The following is a 23,881-nucleotide window of genomic DNA, read 5'->3' as shown; positions in this document are numbered from 1 at the left end:
GGGTTCAAGCGATTCTCCTGCCTCAGCCTCCTGAGTAGCTGGGATTACAGGCATTGTGCCACCAGGCCCAGCTAATTTTTGTATTATTGGTAGAAATGGGGTTTCTCCATGTTGGTCAGGCTAGTCTCAAACTCCCAACCTCAGGTGATCCACATGCCTTGGCCTCCCAAAGTACTGGGATTACAGGCGTGAGCCACCGCACACGGCACTTGGGCACTTGCTGAATTAATTCTAACAGCTAGAGCAGGGCATGTTTGGCCTACCACAGTATGTCTCACACCTTTGCTTCCAGTCTTTCTAACACCACTCTCTTTGCTCCAGTTAAATTGAACTCTTCACCATTTCCCAAGTACATTCTGTTTGTTCTGTCTTCTGCTTTTTCATGTATGCTTTTCTTTCTTCTTAGGATGTCTTTTGGTCACCCAACAAACTTCTGCTCTTCATTCAAAGCTCTATTAGTGGAGGCTTTTCTAGCCTCCTAGCCGTATTAGCATGGCTGCTCCTCTCACACTGACAATACATCTCTGTCTTAGCACCTGCATCATATTGTACGTACATGTTTAACTTGACCACAGGCTTAGTGTAATTGATATTTACACTGCCTCTCATAAAGTAAAAGCTCAGTAATAAATTATTTAATTAATAAATAAAAATCTATGCAATAAATAGAAAGGAGAGCTGAAATAAGGTGGGAAAAAGAAACAAAAGACATACAGATTGGAAAGCAAGAAATAAAACATCCTCTATTCATAGACAACACTGAAAATTCCAAGAAATCTACCCAAAACTCCTAGAATGAATAAATGAGGTTAGCACGGTCACAGGATACATAATAAATAGACTCACACATACACACACAAATCACTTTCTTTTTTTTTTTTTTTCTATTCTACCAGTGAATGAGTTTTAGTTATGTTTTTTATTTTCCATATTTTGTGGTGCCTTGACATCTTAGGGGTTTTGCAGGCTTGGAAGAAACTGCCCCTTCCAGGGCTAGCTAATTCCTAGAGATATGAAGCCCACCATTCATATGTAAACCAACCAATCCAGAGTCCACGCCCACAACCACCTCCTTTATCCAACTCACACAACAAGCTAATCTCCCTTGCCCTAAGTCTTCCCAGGAACAAGTACAGGACGACTAGAGACCACCTCTATAGCCCACAGCCACTGAAATATTGAATCTATCAAATCCTAGACTTGTTCAAACTGGCCTGCCCTGCCTCCCCATTCTTTCCCACGGGATACTAAATGGAGGCTCTGGCTGGGTGTGGTGGCTCACGCCTGTAATTCCAGAACTTTGGGAGGCTGAGGCAGGCAGATCACCTCAGGCTGAGAGTTCGAGACCAGCCTGACCAATGTGGAGAAACCCCGTCTCTACTAAAAGTACAAACTTAGCCGGGCATGGTGGCACGTGTCTGTAATCCCAGCTACTTGGGAGGCTGAGGCGGGAGAATTGCTTGAACCCGGGATGCAGAGGTTGCGGTGGGCCCGAGATCGTGCCATTGCACTCCAGCCTGGGCAACAGAGCGAAACTCTGTCTCACGAAAAATATAAAATAAATAAATAATAATAATAAAAATAAATAGAAGCTCTGAGCCATGCTCTTCCCGGCTGCTTCTGCCTCCTGACTGACTCAGGAGCTCCCTTGTGGCCCTGCGCGGTATGTCATGCTTCCTGTTTTAAGGCTCTGTGAGTATAAACTTCTCTCTTCAGGAGAAATAAATTTCCATGTCTGTATGTCTGCATGTGCGTACTTAATTAAAACAAATCCTAAGTATACTTTAATACAAAGTGAAATTCAAAATTAAAATCAATACGTTTTACAATAGTACCAAAAAATATAACTCTTAGAATCTATGTGTTCCCGAGAACAGCACTCAAAAAAAAAAAAAAAAGAATCTATGTGGAAATTCTTAGCATCTGTGTAGAATTTACATGCTGAAAACTTGAACTACTGATGAAATAAATCAAAGGAAACCTAAATAAATGCAAAGAAATGCTAAGTTTGTGGGTTGAAAGGTATTCAGAAATTGGAAGATTGTTAAAATGTCAATTCTTCTGAAATTGATCTATAAATTTAACACAGTTGCAATCAAAATCCTAGTAGGAATTTTTTTATAGATATTGATAAACATTCTTAAACTGATATAAAAAGGCAAAGAAATGAAAATAGACAAAATAATGTTTAAAAAGGACAGAATTGGAGGGTTCACACTGCTTGATTTTAAGGCAGTATATGTCTACAAAATAATGTATTTGAAAAATGATAGAAAAATCAGAGGCACAACATAGAGAATCTAGAAAGAGACTCCCACAAATATAGCCAAGTGATTATTGAAAAGTTGCAAAAGCAATTCAATCAAGAAAGGATCATCTTTTCAATAAATGGTGTTAGAAAAATTGGATATCCCACTTGCAAAAACAAAGCCAGCAAATAAAGTCAGCATTCATACCCCACACCTAAAAAATAGTAAGAATTCAAAATGAACCAAATACTTAAGTGTAAAATGTAAAACCTTAAACTTATAAAGCAAAACACAACTCTCTGTAACCTTGGTTAGTCAAAAGAGTTCTTAGACATACTGAAAGCATGAAAATTGACAAATAGAACTCTATCAACTTTAAAGATGTTAACCCTATGACAGAAACTACTAAGAGAATGAAAAGACAAACCACAGATGGGGAGGAAATATTTAGAAATCTTATCTGACAAAGACATTGTATCTAGGACATATAAAGAACTCTCAAAAATGAACAATATAAAAGCGAATAACCCATTTAAAAATGAGCAAAAATTTTGAGCAGACACTTTACTACAAATGATAGATAGATAGAGGATAAGCACAAAAGTAGATCCTCACCATCATTAGTCATTAGGAAAGTCCAAATGACAATCTTGTATTATTGGCTACAATTTGATCCTGTGCAGAGACTGTGTGAGATATTGCACACAGCTTGAACAGCTTGGTCCTTTTCCTCCATGAGTTATAGTGCACTCATTTCTGACATTATGGTGAAGGCCTGTCCTCAAAGATAAAGCCCCTGATCGGTTCAAGTCATCATTTTCTGGGTATTATAGGGACCCCTTGTGAATGGCGTTCTGTTTGCTGGTCTTTATGGGCACCTGGCCTGAGATGAGCAGGTGAGCAGTCATGTCAGCCCCTCTCTCAGTCCTCCTGGGCCTCGAGTTACAAAAGATGGAAGACATGGTTGCATGGGTATTATGATAACACAGGTGTTTGTATATGCTTCTTGAAATGCCTTCATCACCTTATGCCATTATATAAGGCTAATGTTAGGAGGGGCGTATCGGGACTGTGACTTACTATTATTCTATTTATAACAGTATTTTGAGTACCTTAGAAACAGTAAGTATGACTGCTAAGATGGCTTTAAAATTCATGCCATATCTTTTCCTTTCTCCACCAAATACTCTTCTCTTTAAGGTTAGGGCAGCTGATATCTGCAAACTCTAGGTTCAAGGTCTTCTGCTTGAAACAAGACCTTAAGGAAATTACAGAACTCACATAACCATTTTTCTTTCTTCTGTAAAATAGTATCATGCTACCCAGACTACAGGCGGACTGTTAGGAATAAAAAACAAAACAGGCCAGGACCGGTAGTTCATGCTTGTAATCCCAGCACTTTGGGAGGCTGAGGCAGGAGAATCGCTTAAGCTTGGGAGTTCGAGACCAGTCTGGGCAACTTGGTGACAACCCATCTCTACCAAAAATACACACACACCCCCAAAAAAGCCAGGCATGGTGGCATACACCTCTACTCCCAGGTAGTCCGGGAGGCTGAAGGGGGAGGGTTGCTTGAGCCTGGGAGGCGGAGGTTGCAGTGAATGGAGATTGCTCCACTGTATTCCACCCTGGGCATTGGAGTGAGAACCTGACACAAAAATAAAAATAATAAAGGAAAATACACAGGAGTCTCTATGTGTTGCCATTGGACGTGGCCTATAGAAGCTGCTCTACAAGGTGCTTCTTTATCTACTCAGGATGTGAAACTTTGTGTACTGCTACTTCAATATCTTTTGTCTTCAGTATAAAAAAAGCAACTCCTCAGGGGAAAATAAAGCACACCACAAGGATTGCTACATCAATAACTTCTGTGAGAGATGTTGACTTGTCAAGTCATCTCCATGATGGATAGAACAGAGCGCAAACATCTCTGAGCCAAGTTGATGCTGATTCACTGAAAATAATGAGGTGAACATCCTGGCAATTAGTTGAGGTAAAAAATATATCCTTTATTGTGGTTTGGTGACATTGTGCTAATTTAGAAGCCATGGTTTACGTGAGAGTTTTTGTTTTCTTCCAAGTCTCTGGTTGGAAACATCACATGGTTGGTTGCTGTTGCTGTTTACTGCCACAGCCTGTCCAAGTCTATTCTCGGAGAGTTTTCTTCATATAGGAGTTGATACTAATCCAAGTGTAAAATCCGGAGAAATGTGTGCACAGCTTTTGCGTGGCTTGGTAGCTGAGGTTCAAAAAGTGATGTGCTTTGAGCTCATCTGACCAGAAGATCTGACTGTTGTCAGACAAAGAAAATGGTCTGTCAGGAGAGGACTGGGTACCCCAAGTGGAATAAGGAAAGAGAAGGGCTGTGCCTCCTTGCAGAAAGGGGCACAGCTGGCGAAGCTGCCTTCGCATTGTCCAAAGTTCCCACTTCTGGAAAGTTCCAGTTCTAAGAGTGAAATCAACGCCAAGAGGCAGGTCAGTAGAACGAGAGCCGCTGAGAAGTGTGAGTGGAAGGGGAAGGAGATTTGATTTTGGGAAGTCTGTACTCAGGTCTTCAGGAAGGAGTTCTGACGTCAGGGTGAAGCCTTTGTTTATTCTAGAGGAGGTGGGGTTCGGGGTATGGGAAAGAAAATAACTTCTCAGAAAGTGAAAAAAAAAAAAGTTCATGTAGAGGATGCTGTGCAAAATAATAGGAAGGAATAAATCAGCATTGTAGAGAATGTGGTTGGTTCATAGAATCCCAGGCTCTAAAGATTATGTGCTCAAAGCCTCTGCATTTTATGTGAACATACACAAACCAAATGTCGACCAAATGCACAAAAATGTGCATACATGGAGCGGCGAGCCACCAACAGTAACCAGCATTTCACTTCTCTTTGCATCTCAGTTGGCTGTCCCTAGTTCTAGCATTCTGACACTGTGTGCAGTGTAACAGAAAACCCGGTTTGGAAGCTAGGCTTGCCCAACAATAGATATTCTGGGGTGATTTTCATCCCTTTGCTTTTGTCATTATGATGTTTGCTTTGTGTGCTTGTTGTGCAAATACAGGACGGTTCCCGAAAGGTGCCTCTGAGCATTCTTGAGTGTAAGGTAAGAGAGGAAAGTGTGTAAGACAGAGGCCAAGAACACCTGTCACAGGGTACCCGCCTAGAGTGTCTGTACCGCATCCTTTCTGCTACACTGTTTGCACACACACAAAAGGGCCGAGGAGCCGGGGTTGGTGCTGGATCTGCCCAGTACGCGTGCCGGGTGTTGGAAGGATGGGGCCGGCGGTAACAAGAATCAATATGTATTTACCGCTGGGGCGGGGGTGGGGGCGCGCGGAGGCTGCAGGGCGGGGCAGCGCTAATGAGAGCAAGCCCGGCTTGTGGTTGGTTCTGGAGTCTGGTACCCACAGATGAGCAGGCAGGGAGGGAGGGGAAGCAAGCGGGAGGATAAAGCGATGAAGTGTGCTGCGTTACCGCGCATCAGGCGCTGTTGCTGGAGCCGGAACACCGTGCGTCTCTGACCGAACCGGCCCCCTCCTCGCGCATACACTCGTCGAGCGGCGCGCGCCCCTCCGCCGTAGCAGTAGCTGTGGCCGCCGCTCGCTCTGGGCACCCGGCAGCCAGAGCGCGGCGAGAGCGGGCGGTCGCCAGGGTCTCCTGCCCAGCAAGTCTCAGGCTCCCGGTGCACTATGCGGGGCACGTGCGCCCCCCAGCTCTAACCTGCGCGCTGACAGGAGCATGATCTGTGCCCAGACCAGGGCTGCCAAGGTAAGCGGGCGTCGCGCGGGGACACTGCCTGCCGCCCCTTTCCCCCGCCCTTCTCTGGGCGGCTTCCCCGTCGCTCGCGAGGCCCCGGCAGCGCCCTCCCTTCCCGGGGCCGAGATCCACCCTCCTCCCCACCCTCTCGCTTCTCCCGCGAGGTTCAATTGTCAGCCTGGGACGCGCCGCCGCCCGGACAGGACCGGCATCCCCGGGTGGCGACCCCGGCTTGGGTACGGCAGGCGCACCCGGCCCTCCTGTGGGGCACTGAGAGAAACAAAGAAGCCCCCAAGCGGGTTCGCAGCGCCTCCCCCGCCCTTCAGCGCCCTCCCAGTGGCGAGGAGGTGTCAGGGGAGGGGGCGGAGAGACCTACGTAATCCCCCTTCCCAGCCCACACCCACCCCTTGTGAACCAAAGCTCTGGATTTGCGCTTCGCCTTGGGCTCGTTTTTCAACAATTGTGTTGCATGCAATGCCCGTGGTTAGCCCAGCGAGCGCCTGGAGCGTCCGCACGGGTTCGCCCGTGCTCGCTCGAGGGGCGCGTGGCCAGGTCCTGTCCTTGCTCCCGTGGATGGTGCAGGAGGGGAGGAGGCGCGATGTGGGTGCTCCCCCAGCGCCTCCAGGTTCCCGGCCCGCTGCGCCGCTCAGCCGGGCCTGCCACCTGAGTTTTAGCGGGAGCAGCCCGTCATGTCGCCTACCGTATTGCGACTTGCAGACAGGCAGGGAGGGAGCCGCCGAGAGAAAAAAAATGCGTCCGGTCCTTTTTTGGCTGGAGGTGCGCTTCCTGCTACCCCTACGTTCCCAGGCGGTGCCAATGCAGCAAAATCCGAGGGCTCAAACAATGTGGCCCCTCCATCCCCGGCTCCGGGGCATTCTGATTGCCCTGCTGCTTGACGTCCCGGCCGCTTGGCTGGTTTTCAGAGCCATGGATGCGCGGTGTCTCTGTCTTGCACACAGAGGCTGGGCACCATAACTTCTTCCCTGCCGAATTTCAGCGCGTGGGGGGAGCTGGCAGGGACACAGGCTGCAGAGATGCCCGGCTTCCTGTGGTTCTGGGCACCGCGCGCCTCAGTCTGCATTGGGCTGACACCAGATAGCATGTGGGGATTTTCCTAGTTGCCGAAGAAGATATTGTTTGACGTTGCTGTAGTTTTGTGCTTACTTCTCTTGGGATCTGCAGTGGGCGATTCTCCCCTTATTTTTTCCCCTCTTCTCTTTGAAAAGATGTCAATGCTATGTTCGGCAGAAATGGATACAGCAAGAGCAGCATAGTTCAAACATTGAGGGAGGCATCTACTCTCTTTTCCTGGAACTTAAACGCGATTTAGGAGGGCAGATGCCCTACCCGAAAAGGCCAACCTTTAAAGACCCGGGCAGTTTTGTGGTCCAAGCCGTCTCAAAGCAGGTGGCCAGATCTGCGTTTCTCATCAGCGGACTCGCTCCGGCTGTGGCTATTACGGTAATTCATTCTAGATTGGGGATTGATTTTAAAATGTGTGTTTTCCACTAAGAAGGGATTAGAGGCCACATGCCCACCCTGGTATGAATGTGCGTGCCTGTTTGGTGGAGAGATAGATTGTGGTAGAATTCCCTGTTGCCCGTTTCCTCCGCTTGCTGCCTCCTCCGGAATGTGGCATGGGAAAAACAAAGCGCTATTTTAATTCCTAGACCTCCAGGCAAATTGGCCGTTAGAGTGTTTTATTTAATAAACCACGTTCTGACTAATTCCACACTATAATCCCAGTCTAGTGCAGCTGGCTGCTTTGTGGAATGACAGTTCTCTCTCTCTCTTTTTTTTTTTTTTTTTTTTGTCTGGGATAGTTTTTTTCTTGAAGGCAAATTGCTGAAGTTTGTTTCGATTGTGACATTATTGACTTGGTAGGGAGGCCACATCCAGAGCTGGAACAGCCCAGCAATGCATCAATACAGAGGGACTGCAGCTGCTGCTATTTGTGTATATAGCATCATTTGACTTGATTCCTTTCACACGCTGGCTTTCAAAGATGGATGTATTACAAGATCATTTTGAGCTTTACCTTCTATTATGCTTCCATCTGACGATTGTTTACAAAAGAAATATTAAAAGGCCAGGTGTGATATGGAAAGACAAGCCTCAGTCTCATTCCTTATGGTAAAGGAAATTGGACTGGCTGGTTTCTATCGTTCTTTCTGGTTTCAGCATTCTGTGGTAACTGACAGAGGAGTAAGAAAAGTTATTCAGTGTTGGAAAGGCAAATAATTACAACGTGAGCCATGTAAGCAAACCAAGAATTGATTATAGAATCTGTGGCTTATTTTTATACCTTTCAGCTTTTAAAACCCAAGTGTCTGCATTTTCCCCATAAGTGAAATTACTCACCAACTCAAACAGGTCATTTGTTCTTTTTTACTATAGTGAAACATTTGGTGGGGGGTTGGGGAAAGGAGAAGAAAATTGAATTAATTGGATAACAGGTTTTCTCCTTTTGTGGAGTTATTCATTCCAGCTGTCTTGGATAATTGAGAATTCGCTTTTTCCAATAATTGGTTTTTGTCTGTTTCTAATGAGACACTCTAGATAGCTGTTTCATCCTATGCAGTAATTGACAATGGCATGAGACTTACTTTCTCTAATATAATTTGGTGTTCCTCATAAAACTTGCTAGCACTGTTGCTTGTCATAAAAAATGGGTGAAGCGATGATTGTTCTAAACAGGCAGGCAGGCAGTATTTTCATGCTCTCATGGTAATTTTTATAATTTAAGTATAGTCAAGGTATTTGGTTGTTGACTCATGCTTAGCCATACAATTTTCCATAGTTGTGCACTCATTTGTTTTAAGTTATAATCAAAATAACATCCTGAAATTACAGTCCCCACAAGGCATAATTAACCACTTCTCCTGTTTTCCCATAGCCTTTTTGTTCCTAGACCTAAGGTAGCACTTACCATATTGCAGTTATCTGAGTTGTAAAAGTACCACAGTCTCCTTATCTTAAATATGGGATGAACTTCTTCAGAACGAGGACATGTTTATATTCACCTCTCCAGCACCTAGCAGTTTGCCTGATATATCATGCGTTCTCAGAAATATTTATTGAGTGGATTTCAGGTCATAAAAATGCCCTTTAATTGTATAGGCAGGAGGTAGGTGGGAATCCTTCACTCTGTGAGTCAGCTGGGGGAATCAGAGAGGTTATGTAAGATGCTTAAGGGGAACGGAGAGCCAGGACTCAAATCCAGGCCTTCCACCATGCTGCCTCTGAGAGAGGCTCCACCCACCCTCAGTAAACAAACAAAAAAAAAACATAGAAAATGAGTTCGAATGCTGTAGGTTTGGTTTATTTTTTTTTCCTCGAATGACCTGGATTATCCATTTTGACAAAATTTATCTGATAACTCTTCTGTTCTGTCTTGCTCCGGCCTTAGAAGGATACATGTTTGGCCCAAGCATTCTGTCCTCTAATCCACACTTAAGCAGAAGAGGTGAGCACCCTTCTGCCCACCTTTTCTCAAAGTCCTGATTCTATCAACCGGAGCTTGCTAGGATGATGGACACGCCTAGGGAATGCCTACACATTATTTGCTCAAACAACATTGAACGACTGTTAAGTACTTCTGAAATGACCTACAGTTAGACCAGAGACAACCGTCTTTCCTGGGCCAGTCAAACTTGACTGAATCTCCCAACAGACAGGCTTCTAGACTAACAGGTGTGACTTACAGACTTACAGACACCTGCTTCTTTCCCATTTACCTGCTTCCTTTTCCATCCTAAAAAACAGGACAAGCTACATTAGGAAGCCAGGAAGTTTCAATACCCGTATGTCCTCTCTGCAAAGCAGTTGTCCACATATTTGACGTTCATGGTCTTTTAGAGAAAACAGTCTGAAATGTTCTATGGGGTTTTCTTCAAGTCACTTTTCCTCTTTGAGGGTTAGTTTCTTCTTTAAAAGTAGAAAGTTGAACCAAATAATCCCAAAGGTCACTTCTAATATCATGATTCTGTGATTATTTTTGTTGGTTTATTCAGTTGAGCAAATTGAATGGTGAAAAATATTAATTTAACCTGGCAAGATGTAGAGAAGAAATAATTAAGGCTACATGGGTCAGCCTGTGGGTTGTCTAATAACTACTTTGAGCCTTCTGTTAAAGCTGTTCTTTATACATTTCTATAGTCATCCTTTCTTATTTGTAAAACTGAATTTACTATATGAAAGGGAAAGATTTGTGGCATTTCTTGTTCTCAGTGAGGAATGCAGTGGAAAAAGCATGCAATCTCCAAAATGTACAAAATTTTTAGAATTTGGGGGTTTAATAGTCATTGTTCCAAGCATTTTTATTCTCACCAATGAGTTTGTTTCACAGCTGAATACTGTAACTCTTATAGCCAAAGTATTCCCTGAAATTCATCCAATAAATTCCCCTTTCAGTTTCTCTCTGGTTCCTCATTTTGCTCCTTTTTTTCCACTTCTTTAGCTCCACCCAACTTCCTATAACATCCCCCATATATATAAACCGTATGCCAGTAGTACGCTGCCACCCCCTAGCTCCCCCCCCCCCCCCCCACCCCTAGCTCCCCCCCCCCACCCCCAGCCCCCCCCCCCCTAGCTTCCCACCCCCGCCCCCGCCCCCACCCCGCCCCGCCAAAGGCAGGAGGCAGAGCTTCACAACCTCCTTACTCAGCTCAAGCTTTCCTACTTTCTGAGGTTTAGTTATTACCATTGCTTTTCCAGGTTAAAACACAATGAGGCGTAGAAGCAGATCAAGTCTTTTAACGATTTTATTTATCGCTTACATCCTTTTCTCACAGAAAAGGACCACCATTTGGAAACTAAATGCATTAGGTGTCTTAAAGCCTCTTTAAATATTTTAGGAAGCAAAGCAGCATATTGATTTTATGTATCCCGTCCCATAGTGTCTGTGTGGGTATTGGTAAGTGATTGTCCTGTTCTGAGACACGGGCTCTATAGGGAGAATGACAGTAATGCCATTACTTACTGGCAACGTATGACAAAGATCACTAAGCTCCTAGGTCATCTGGATTCCCATAGCAACAAGTGGTTTACACTGCTTGCATTATTCATTCAGAGCCCATACTTTTCCTGATTTATTGGCCTGAAGCTTGATGCATATGGAGGCCTGAAAAATAAGGATGTGGCATACAGACAGGCTCTCCTGGTGTTATCAGGCATCTATGCATGTGATATGCAGGGAGAATTCGGTGGATGGAACTTAAGCCGGTACCAGGGGGGCGGGGGAAGAGCTGGGAAAGGACGCCATCTGTGCCCATGATGACAAATACCATCATGGAGACTTCATTCGGGGTCCCTTTTATATATTTAGTGAAGCAGATTTTCTATTTCACACTTTCTAGATATATTTGTATTGCACAGATGTCAGGGAAATATCATGTGTGTGAAAGAAAAAAAAAGATCAAAATTCACATCCATGGCCAGGGATTGTAATTCAATCATTTTGTCCTGAAATTGGCACTCATTTAATGTGCATGGATGTTCCCTGCTTCTGCTTTGGGGATTCAAGACAGAGCAGTTTGAGAAACAGAAATCTCAGCCCTACACATTGTTAAAATTCAGAGATCTAGGTTAAGTGGGGGAAAGATGGGAGAATAATTTCAAACATATAAGACCTTGCTTCAGTGCCATCAGTACCAGAGCTGATGAAATCGATCAGCAAGTGATTCCTCATCCTCTTTCCTGTAACACACAGACGAGCTGAAGAAACCACAGGACGTAGTCAATAAGTTATTATCCTCAAAAGAACTTCATTTTTTCTTTACCGTTATTCATAATTCCTTTTACCATCAAACCTTAAAACTACTTAATGACATTTTCCCTCTATTTTGAACACAAGTTATTTTTGGAGAAATGAGCTTTTTGAAATTGAAAAAAAAGAAATTGTTTTGAGAATTGTTGTCAGCTTTATTTCCCCCGCCCGCCCCCCAGCATTGCGCTCAGTGTCCCCTCTACATGATCGGGCAAAGGACCTGCATGTAAATGGGATGATGATAAGGAAATAATTGGCATACAAATGTACTGTGATATATGACATTTACAAAACCCCTCCGACTCCACATCCCCCATGATTCATTTTCTGTTCCCTTTTAAAGAACATGCTTCAAAAAGGTTGCTCCACTGGCCTTTTCCACTCTATCTCAGCCTCTAAAGACATATTTTATTTCAACAAACACCACACTGAACATATATGAAATGTATGAAGCAAAATGCAACATATACCCACCACGCAGCTGGCGACCAGAAGATTGCCATCTTATTTGAAGCTGCTTTTCTGTTTCTGCCTCCTCTCACCTTTTGCCTGTCTTGAGAGCACCTCGAATAAGTGTCAGGCACTTGTTCCCGTCGCTCCCCTTCCTGTTTTCCTTAGGTTCAACCAACGATCTCTACTTCGTGAAGTACAAAGGCACAGTTTTGCTGATCTCAGCAGCATTTTCCATGGGGCTGTGGGGGACTAGTCTTTCTTTCTTAAGCCCCTGGCTTCTTTCAGGACACCAGATTCTCCTGGTGTTCCTGCAGCCTCTCTGGCTCTTCTCTCTCAGGCCCTTCAGATGGCCTCTGAGGTTTTACCTCTACTGACCTCAGCTGAATTTTGACCTCTAGATGCGGGTGCAGGGATTCCCCAGGCCTTGGCTCTCAGATTTCTTCCCTCCCTATTTAAATCCCTTCTCTCGGTCTCAACACTGTCTTCATACTCATGATTCCAAGTTTATTTCGTCAGCCCTGACTCATTCCCAGAACTCCAGACTTGAAAATGCAACCGCCCAGCATCTCCGCTTGAATGCCACGTAAGCTTAAAATTAACATGTGCAAAATGTAATCCCTGATTTCGCTCTATAAACGTGCTTCTCTTCTAGTGTCCTCCATCTCTGGCAGGGATAACCCTGTCCTTCCAATTGTTCAGGTCAAATATCTGTGAGTCCTCCTGACATTTTTCTTACCCAGATCTAGCTTTCAGCAAATCTCTCTCCCTTTTCTCTCCTTCTCCATCCAGCATAGCCATCGCCGTCTAAGCCCCAGTGAGCTTTCCTGACTGGTTTTCTGTAGTCCTTGCTCATCTGCAGTCTGTTCCCTATACAGCAGCCCAAACGAGCCCTTTAAAAATGGAAGTCTTCTCATTCATTCGTTCAACAGATACTGTCTAGACAGCTGCTGTGTGCCAGGCAGTGGTTTAGGTACTGGGATGTAGCAGGATCACAGGATCGCAGGATCACGGTGACTGGTGTAGCAAAACAGTCACAAATCTCTTTCCTCCTGGAGTGAACATTGTGTTACTTCTTTGGTTGAAACCCAAACTCCTTACTTTGCCTATCGGGCTCTGCATAACTCGTGTCTTGTCACTATCCCAGTCCCTGATTGTCCTTGCTCTTCCTAGAACACACTAGGTACAGATACTGTTCCCTTGACCTGGAGGTATGATCCTCCAGCCACCCCCATCCTGACGCCCTTTATCACACCCTCAGAAAGGCTTATTCGGACCACACCCAATGTACTGTCTTCCATCTGCCTGCTTGCTTGATTTCTTCATACCACTCAGCACCACACAGTTTGTTACACAGTTTCTTGCTTATGTTCTGTTATCTAGCTCCCCTTCTAACTTGTAATCTCCATTATAGCAGAAACCTACTTGTTTACCCAGTGCCTGAAAGAGTATCTGGAACATATTACACACCACACTGAATGTTTGCTGACTGACTGAATGATGTAACAGGTGCTCTCCTTAGCCGAAGTCCAACCTCAGAATTTTCTCTATGAAGGTTGTTTTATTTTTTGAGACACGGTCTCACCCTGTCACCCAGGCTAGAGTGCAGTGGCATAATCTCAGCTCACTGTAACCTCTGCCTTTCAGGCTGAAGTGATTCTTCTGCCTCAGCCTCCTGAGTAGCTGGGACTACAGGTGTGTGCCACCACACCTGGCTGATTTTTGTATTTTTTGCAGAGACAGGGTTTCACCATGTTGACCAGGCTGGTCTGGAACTCCTGGCCTCAAGTGATTCGCCCACCTCAGCCACCCAAAGTGCTGGGATTACAGGCATGAGCCAGCATGCTTGGGCAGATAAAACCCCTTTAAAATCTGCTGGATTAGAGTTTGGATGATATCTTCAGGTCTTGGGATCCTCTGAGAATACATCTTTCCTTTTCCATATACTAGTCTCCCCTCCTCTATATGGATGGGCTGGGGGTCTTTCTTCCTGTATGGACATTTTGTTGATACTGAAACTCTGTTTTTCTCCTGGCTGGTGTTCTCTAATAGTTAATGAGAGAGGCTAGTGTGAGCTTGCCTTTGCTTCCTCGGCACCCAGCAAATAGCATCCAGCAACTCAATTATTGTTGAGTCGAATCACTTAGTTGTTACTGTTGCTGCCAGGACTTGATAAAAACTGTTCTTGGCTGGGTGCAGCGGCTCACTCCTGTAATCCCAGCACTTTGGGAGGCCAAGGTAGGTGGATCACAAGGTCAGGAGTTTGAGACCAGCCTGGCCAATATGGTGAAAGCCCATCTCTACTAAAAATACAGAAATTAGCCAGGCATGGTGGCAAGCACCTGTAGTCCCAGCTACTTGGGACACTGAGGCAGGAGAATCCCTTGAACCTGGGAGGCAGAGGTGCAGTGAGCCAGATCGCGCCACTGCATTCCAGCCTGGGTGACAGAGCAAGACTCCATCTCAAAAACAAAAACAAAAACTGTTCTTTGCCCTCCAATTTCTACTTCCTCTGGGCTGCAGTGACTTGATCACTTCTCTGTTCAAAGGTCTCAAGAGTGGCCAAAGTGTACACAATTCCCTAGGCTGGCATTGTCGGGCTGCAGGCCTTGGCCAGCCCACGTCCCCTGCACTCTTTTGACCCTCTGTGGCAGCCAAGCGAATCATTTTCCTATTTCTCCAAATATCCTCTGCGCTTTTCTGTAGTTGTGTACTTTTTTCTGATGCTGTTTTCTACTCTTAGACTCCCCACTGTAAATTTACCCATTTTTAAGATCTAGCTTAAACCTTATGTCCTAGCAGAGTCCGTCACTCAGTTTCCTAATAGGATATGAATTCTCCTGGAATGAGTATTGTTATTTGCTTATTCTTCACTCTCCTGTCTTTTAGCAACTAAATGCTGAGTGCCTCTAGGTTAAGGTCTATGTCCCACTTCTCTTAGTATTCCTGAAAATATTTGTCCCAGTATCTGCCTCAGCAGGTACTTTTTTCTCTGAATGTGAAATGAGCTCAAGAAACAACCTAAGAGTGAGAAGGTCTGCATTTTGTTGCTTCTAGAATGCTATACACTGTGTGTGTGTGTGTGTGTGTGTGTGTGTGTGTGTGTGTGTGTGTATCCACAAAATGCATACCACAAAGGTAAGAAGAAAGAAGAGGTGCACTCCACAAGGACAGGTTTTTCTTTGTTTGTTGATTCTCCAAGGGCAAAGAACAGTGCTCTTTCCTCAGTAACCATGTAATGAATGAATGAAGTACATAGCTGGCATCTTAAATTTCTAATACCCTTGTTCTGTAAATAAGCAAAGCCGAGGACTGCAGAGCTTTTCCAGGTTCACAAAGTCAGAGGTAGAGCCTGGTTTTCTGCAGCGTAAATCCCATCTTTCTCCTGATCTCCACCTCTGCCATGAATAGTGTCAGACCTAAGCAGAATTGGCCCAGTAACTTTTTCCAGGTGATGCTCATTAGTGCTACCTTCTTACCAGTGTCTAAGGAGCTTCCTTCTTTAGGCCAGGTCTAATTTTTAGACCATCTGAAACAAGCAAGAGTAGAAATTTCAGAATTTCAAAGGACTCAGAGACCCAGAAAAAGGGGCTTATTAGCAGTGCTCCTCTCCTGCGTTAAAAACAACTTTCAACAGCAAGTAGCAAACTGTTTGATGAGACCTCTCTCATAGGAATAAAGTAAAATTTACTTTCTTAGAAACATACATTCAGATCTTGGTGTGTGTGACATCCTTGGGAAAAGTCGTGGAAATTCTCCAATTGTTATTTTCTTCTTTTTCCCAGAAAAGGAGAAAAATATCACTATATGTATAATAAATGTTAAGCTTCAAGATTCTAAAGAGAAATTTGACCAAGGGACTACTAAATCACAAATCTAAAAAAAAAAGGCCTATATGTATGTGTATATACACACATCCATACACAAATATATAGAAAAATTACATACACACACATATCTATAATATATATAAACACATGCATGTAATTTTTAAAATTCTGGTTAATTATTTTCAAGTCATTTTCAGTTACTTATTCATTCCAAAAACATTTCTTAAGCTATTATGTGAAAAGCATGTCAGTTCTTTTGTGTGTGGGATTTTTCCATCTATACAATAATCTGCTTACAGTTAAAGGTGAAAATGTCCAAAGACAAAGCAGAATTAAATCCCTCCCATGCAGAAAGGTCTAATTTGAGAAGGCAAATTGAAAAAGTTGTAGCCTTTAAGCATGATTATTTTATTTTTCACACTATTCATGGGGCATCTATTTTGTACCAGACGCTGGGCTGGGGGTTGTTACCATGGTGAATGAATCCACAGCACATTTCTTGTCTTTACAGCGCAAACTCCTCAATTTTACAATATTGCTTCCAGAGCTACCCACAGTTCAGTCATTAAACAGAACATTGCCCTTGTCGGGAGCTTAGAAATCATTGTGACATTCTTGGCTTAAACTTAATTTTACCAGAACTGAGTGTGTCTGTCATTGACCTCAGGTCCCTTAGGCCCAAGGCACGAGGTCCACTTCCCGAGAGACCACTGCCGTAGGAATCTGCTTCCCTGTCACCCTGAGCTTTGACCCAAGTTCCCTTTTTCCCAGGGATCTGGAGAATCTACTGGAGCAGGGAGCACTCTGTCTGAATATTCCATATGGATTTTAATGAACAGCTGTGTCAAGGGACATTCTGAGGTTCAGACTTGGCCTGAAAGTCAAGTTTCTGTGGTTTTTACCCATGGGCAAAGGGAATGGGGTGGCTTGGTGCACATCATAAGCAGGTGGATGAGCCCACGGTGGCAGATGTTTCTACACCACATTGGACATGAGCCCTAGCCCTCTTGCCTGCCTGATGCTGTGGAATAGTGGGCTGTGGGCTGGGAAGGGAGGCTAGAAGGCCAGGCCCTCCTCCAGAAGTCTGTGTCCTGTTGTCAGTTAAATGGCACTTCTTGCCCTATTCTAGAATGTGTTTTAGTTTCTTGGAGAGAGCATTGAATGAACTATTTAAGCTACATAGAGAAAGTTGAGGGATTACGGCAAGAGAGATAAAACCAATCTAAACCCAAACTTGTATCTACAGGTGTGAGAGTGGTTGGGGTGGGTAGGAACTGAAGGAAAGCATCAAACTCTAAGATAAAACACCTTCATTCTGTGCTCCTCACTCCACCCTTTTCAAGTGTTCATTTGTGTCTACTAAACGATGTAATCAACACACTATTTTTATAGCAACATGAAAGTTTGTGGTAGAAATTTTTTCTTAATTGTTAGAACTCCTGACTTTGAAATTTCATTTTAAAGGCAAAAGAGAGTGAACGGCTTTGCTTTTACATTTAGCACATGTTGGTATGAATTTGCAAATGGCTTTTATGGGATCTGGATATTTTATTTTTCAAAACTATTTTTTCAAAGTGCTATTAGCAGGTGGAACTCATGACTTCAGGCAATTTTCAGGCAATGAGCTCAGTTAGATTTGAAAATTAACTAAGCCATTTATTGATTCATAGAATGCTGTCTAGGTAAGGAACCTAAGCCAGGGTCCCATTCAACCCACTCGTTTTCTACACAGTGAAACCCGTTGTGAGCACCCAACTCCCAGGGCCACAGAACTTACATTTGTTAAATCTAAAAGCGGAACCTGTCTCTGGGCTTGCAGCTCGTGCTCTGCAGCACCCTTCGATAACTCTTTTCAGGGGCTGTCCTCAAAGTGCAGGCAGATGGCATCAACAAGCGAGGTGCAAAGTCAGTGCTGGGCTAGGGGCTGGGAGTAGCCAGGAGCTTTCACTGGTTGCTCCTTATCTTCAAGCCAGTTATTGACAGTATTACTAGTTCTTCAAATTTTTCCAAGAAAACCAAAAGATTGGATTTTTTTTTTTTTTTTTGGACAGAATTTCGCTGTTATTGCCCAGGCTGGAGTGCAATGGCATGATCTGGGCCCACTGCAATCTCCTCTTCCCAGGTTCAAGCAATTATCCTGCCTCAGCCTCCCAAGCAGCTGGAATTACAAGCATGCACCGCCAAGCTCGGCTAATTTTGTATTTTTTTTTTTTTTTTTTTTTTAGTAGAAACAGGGTTTCTCCCTGTTTGTCAGGCTGGTCTCGAACTCCTGACCTCAGGTGATCCACCTGCCTTGGCCTCCCAAAGTGCTGGGATTAAAGGTGCCACCATGCCCAGCTGAAAGATTGGATTTTTAAGAGAAATTTTTATAATTTAATGATTTTTTTAATTATTCAATTTAATTTTACAATACTCAGTGGGCCAAACCAAGTGTAACTTTAAGTCTCCAACTTGCAATGTCTGCTGCAGGAAAACTGTGCTTTCAAGATGTCTTAGTTTGCATTGTTATGCCAAATACCATAGACCGAGTGGCTTATAAACAGCAGAGATTTATTTCTCACAGTTCTGGAGGCTGGAAGTCCAAGACTGGGGTGCCAGCGTGGTCGGGGTCTGTAAGAGCCCCCTTCTGGGTTGCAGGCTACCAACTTCTTGCATCCTCACTTGGTGGAAAGAGGGCTAGAGAGCGCCCTGGGGCATCTCTTATAAGGGAACTATTGCCATCCGTGAGGTCTCCAACCTCATGACCTAATTACCTTCAAGGCTCCTGCTCCAAGCATCATCACACTGGGAGTTAGAATTCCAGCATGTGAATTTTGTGGGGTACAAACATTCAGTCCCTAACAGAGGATTTCTATGAATGGAAAAAGACCATAATCATGGCTCTAAATAACTAAAACCTAAATGTGGCAAAGAGGCTTGGCACCTCCTAACTTGCTCTGAGTCCAAAGTGAAAAGTAGCGGGTAGGAGATTTTGACTCAATAACAAGAAATATTTTCTATTACTCAGACTTATTCAAGAAGAGTGAGGCATTTACTACGTAAATTGCCACTGAGTGGAGCCAATCGGCCCTTTGTAGGGGATGCTGGAAAGGTCTCTGTTGGATGGAGGCTGGTCCTGTCCCATCCTGGAGAGGTGAGCCCATAACTTTCTCCTCAGTCTGAGCTCCAGGAGACCTTGCTTTCTAACCTAGCTTTGCAGTCATTCTGAAAACCTCCAGCTGCCGCCTCAACATGCCATGGGAAATGGTCCAAAAGCTTTGGGGACAAAATCCAATTAAATACAAGGTATGCATATATATGAGTTTGTTCTCACTTTTTTTTTTTTTTTTTTTTTGGTTTTTACTCACCGCTATACTGAGGAGGATCACTTTTTTATTTAAATGAAACCCCGCTAACTTGAGTCTCTTTGGATTCTGAGGGATTGCTCCTTCCTTTCTTCCATAATTGTTCTATTTTCTCTTGTCCATAAAGCATTGTGCAAATCTTCCTCATCTATATCTGCCCCGCCACTAGAAAAACTGCTCTCTTTGCTTGATTTTTGCTACACCACCTTAAAAATGTCATTTTAAAAATATAACACATATATATCATTATCTAGAGTGAGGGTCTGCAAACTGAATTGGCTTGCCTCCTGTTTTCATAAATAAGGTTTTATTAGAACACAGTCCTGCCAGTCATTTACATCATGCTTAAAGCTACTGCCATGCTTCAATAACAGAGATGACAAGCTAATCCAGAGACCGTAAGACCCACAAAACCTGAAATGTTTACTAACTAGCCCTTTAAGAAAAAATTGACCTAACCATTGTTTTGGATGAAAATAAGTATACAGGCATACCTTGTTTTATTGCATTTCACTTTATTGTACTTCCGCAGATACTGCATTTTTCTTACAAGCTGAAGATTTGTGGCAACCCTGAGTCCAGCAAGTCTATTGGGGCCGTTTTTTTCCAATAGCATGTGCTCACTTAGTTTCTGTGTGTCACATTTTGGTAATTCTTGTAATATTTTAAGCTTATTATTATATCTGTTATGGTGATCTCTGATCAGTGATTTCTGATGTTACTAATGTAATTGCTTTGGGGCACCATGAACTACACACATATAATATGACTAACTTAATCAATAAATGTGGTGTGTGTTCTGACTGTTCACCCATCGGCCATGCCCTCATCCCTCTTCCTTGCTTCGGGCCACTCTATTCCCTGAGATACAATAATATTGAAATTAGGCCAATTAATAACTTTACAACAGCCTTTAAGTGTTCAAGTGGAAGGGAGAGTCCCATGTCTGTCACTTGATATCAAAAGCTAGAAATGATTAAGCTTAGCGAGGAAGGCATGTCAGAAGCTGAGATAACTGAAAAGCTAAGCCTCTTGCACCGGCTAGCCAAGCTGTGAATGCAAATAAAAAGTTCTTGATGGAAATTAAAAGTGCTACTCCAATGAACACATGAATGATAAGAAAACAAACAGCCTTCTTGCTGATATAAAGAAAGTTTTAGTGGTCTTAGATAGAAGATCAAACCAGCTACACAACATTCCTTTAAGCCAAAGCCTAATCCAGAGCAAGTTCCTAATTGTCTCCAATTCTATGAAGCCTGAGAGGCATGAGCAAGCTGCAGAAGAAAAGCCTGAAACTCACAGAGGTTAGTTCATTAGGTTTAAGGAAAGATGCCATCTTCAAACATAAAAGAGCAAGATGAAGCACCAAGTGCTGATGGAGAAGCTGCAGCAAATTGTCCAGAAGATCCAGGTAAGATCATTGATGAAGGTGACTACATGAAGAATAGATTTTCCTATGGCTAGGCGCGGTGGCTCATGCCTGTAATCCCAGCACTTTGGAAGGCTGAAGTGGGCGGATCACGAGGTCAGAAGTTCAAGACCAGCCTGACCAATATGGTGAAACTCTACTAAAATTGTAAAATTAGCCGGGCATGGGAGTTCACACCTGTATTCCCAGATACTCAGGAAGCTGAGGCAGGAGAATCACTTGAGCCCAGGAGGCATAGGTTGCCGTGAGCCAAGACCATGCCACTGCACTCGAGCCTGGGTGACAGAGCAAGACTCTGTCTCAAAAAAAAAAAAAAAAAAAAAGAATAAATTTTCCTTTTTTTTTAGACAGGGTCTTGCTCTGTCACTCAGTCTGGCATGTAGTAGCATGATCACAGCTCACTGCAACCTTGGCTTCCTGGGCTCAAGTGATCCTTCTGATTCAGCTTCCTGAGTAGCTGAAACTACAGGTGCACACCACCAAATTGGGCTAATTTCGTTATTTTTTTTGTAGAGCTGAGGTTTCATTATGTTACCTAGGCTGGGCTCAAACTCCTGGGCTCAAGCAATCCTGCCACCTCAGCCTCTGAAATTGTTGGGCTTACAGGCATGAGCCACCACACCTGGCCAAAAATAGATTCCCAGATAAAACAACCTTCTATTGGAAAAAGTTGCCACGTAGGACTTTCATAGCTACAGAGAAGTCAGTCCTTGGCTTCAAAACTTCAAAAAATACGTTGACTTGCTTGTTAGGTGCAAATGCAGGTGGTACTAAGTTGAAGCCAATGTTCATTTGCCATTGGAAAAAATCCTAGGGCCCTTAAGAATTATGCTAAATCTATTTTGCCCATGCTCTATAAATGGAACAATGAAGCTTGAATGGCAGCACATCTGTTTATAGCATGATTTACTAAATATTTAAACCCACTCAGAAAAAATTCCATTCAAAATATTACTGCTCATTGGCAATGCACCTGGTCACCCAAGGGCACTGATGCAGATACACAGGGAGGTGAATATTGGTTTCATGCCTCCTAAGGTAACCCATTCTGCAGCCCATGGATCTAGAAGTAATGTTGATTTCCAAGTCTTATTATTTAAGAAATACATTTTTTAAATGCTATAGCTGCTGTAGATAGTGATTCTTCTGCTGGATCTGGGCAGAGTCCATTGAAAACCTTCTGGAAAGGAGTCACCATTCTATATGCCATTAAGAACATTGAGGTTCATGAGAAGAAGTCAGAATTTCAACATAAACAGGACTTTGCAAGATGTTGGTTCCAATCCTCATGGATGACTTTGAGAGGTTCAAGACTTCAGTGAAGGAAGTCACTGCAGATGGAATGGAAATAACAACAGAACTAGAATTAGAAGTGGAGCCTGAAGATGTGACTAAATTGCTGCAATATCATAATAAACCTTTAACAGATGAGGAGTTGCTTCTTATGGATGAACAAGGAAAGTGATATCTTGAGATGAAATCTATTCCTGGTGAAGATACTGTGAACATTATTGAAATGACACGGAAGGATTTAGAATATTACGTAAACTTAGTTGATAAAGCAGCAGCAGAGTTTAAGAGGATTGGCTTCAAATTTGAAAGAAGTTCTATTATGGGTAAAGTGCTATCAAACAGCATCACATGCTACAGAGAAATCTTTTGTGAAAGGCAGATTCAGTCGATGGGGCAGACTTAATTGTTGTCTTATTCTAAGAAATTGCCACAGCCGCCCAACATTCAGCAGCCACCACCCTGATCAGTCAGCAGCCATCAACAATGAGGCAAGACCCTCCACCAGCAAAAAGATTTTGACTTGCTGAAGGCCCAGATAGATAATTTTTGGATTTCTTAGCATATTTTTGAAATTAAGTGTGTGCATTACTTTTCTAGACATGATGCTATTGCACTGCTAATAGACTATAGTATAGTGTAAACATAACTTTTATATGCACCAGGAAACCAAAAAAATTGTATGATTCATTTTATTGAGATAGTCACTATTGCAGTGGTCTGAAACTGAACCTGAAATATCTCTGATGTATGCTTGTATTAAATAGGTAATTGAAAAACCAAAATAAAAAGGATAAAGGATAAAATAACCATCTGTAATGCAATGACTAGCTGGAAGACCATTAGTGTCTTAATTTCCTCTAAGCATATACAGTTGTCTCTTGGTATTCATGAGGGATTGCTTCCAGGACCTCCTGTGAATACCAAAATCCACAGATGCTCAAGTTCCTGATATATGATGGTGTAGTGTTTGCCCATAAGCTACATACATCCTCCTGTGTACTTCAAATCATCTTGAGATTACTTATAATACCTAATACAATGTGCATGCTGTGTAAATAGGTGTTACATCGTTTAGGGAGGAATGACAAGAAAAAGTCTGTACATGTTCATATAGATGCAATTTCTTCTCAAATATTTTCAATCCTCGGTTGAATTTGCAAATGCAGAACTTATGGATAAGAAAGGCCAATTGTGTACACTGCAATATTGAAATCACTATGACCATAAATACAACTTTTTAAAGCTTTGTCTTAGATAATTTTAGGTGTAATTTTAGGCATTCCAAAACACCTATGTTCATTTAGCAATATTTTAGATGCATTTTCTTCTCTAGATTTTTTGACATTGTATATGCATATATTATAGGTTGAGTATCTCTTACCAAAATGCTTGGACCTAGAATGTTTCAAATTTTGAAATAGTTGCATATATGCAATGAGGTATCTTGAGGTTGGAACCCAAATCTAAACATGAAATTCATTTATGTTTCATGTATACCTTATACACTTTTCCTGAGGGTAATTTATACAATATTTTTGGTAATTTTATACATGAAACTGTCTGTGCTTATTGAACCATCAGAAAGCAAGGGTGTCACTATCTCGGTCACCCATGTGGACACTCCGTGGGTGTTTGACATCACCATCTTTCCTGGCTCAGGATTTGTATGCTACAAAGAAAATGATAAGTAATCATTTTCTTACACGTATTCGCACTTCAGTACTCAACAGTAAAACAATATGACATATCATTAATACAGTGATAAACAATGTGTTC

At 43.0% G+C, this 23,881-nt stretch overlaps 1 protein-coding gene across 10 annotated transcripts in view; it reads left to right on the top strand.

The window, feature by feature from the left end:
- Positions 1 to 5,636: 5,636 nt before the first annotated feature.
- The window catches only part of HECW1 (HECT, C2 and WW domain containing E3 ubiquitin protein ligase 1), a 454,797-nt gene continuing 436,552 nt past the window's right edge, over positions 5,637 to 23,881 (top strand). For 5 of the 10 annotated variants that reach the window (XM_032244422.1, XM_032244416.1, XM_032244421.1 and 2 more), the window contains exon 1: positions 6,807 to 7,453. In XM_032244422.1, coding sequence (XP_032100313.1) covers positions 7,331 to 7,453 — 123 coding nt within the window. In that variant the 5' untranslated portion in view covers positions 6,807 to 7,330. Of the gene's footprint in view, positions 6,005 to 6,806; positions 7,454 to 23,881 lie in introns of those variants that run through there. The other 5 variants (XM_032244423.1, XM_032244418.1, XM_032244417.1 and 2 more) reach the window with 4 other exon arrangements.

This window comes from Sapajus apella, unplaced genomic scaffold (genome assembly GCF_009761245.1).
Source record: "Sapajus apella isolate SASKATOON/1434 unplaced genomic scaffold, GSC_monkey_1.0 scaffold54, whole genome shotgun sequence".
In the NCBI taxonomy this organism is placed as follows: Eukaryota; Metazoa; Chordata; class Mammalia; order Primates; family Cebidae; genus Sapajus; species Sapajus apella.
The sequence above is the reverse complement of the archived record's forward strand: the minus strand, read 5'-3'. Positions and strand labels throughout refer to the sequence as shown.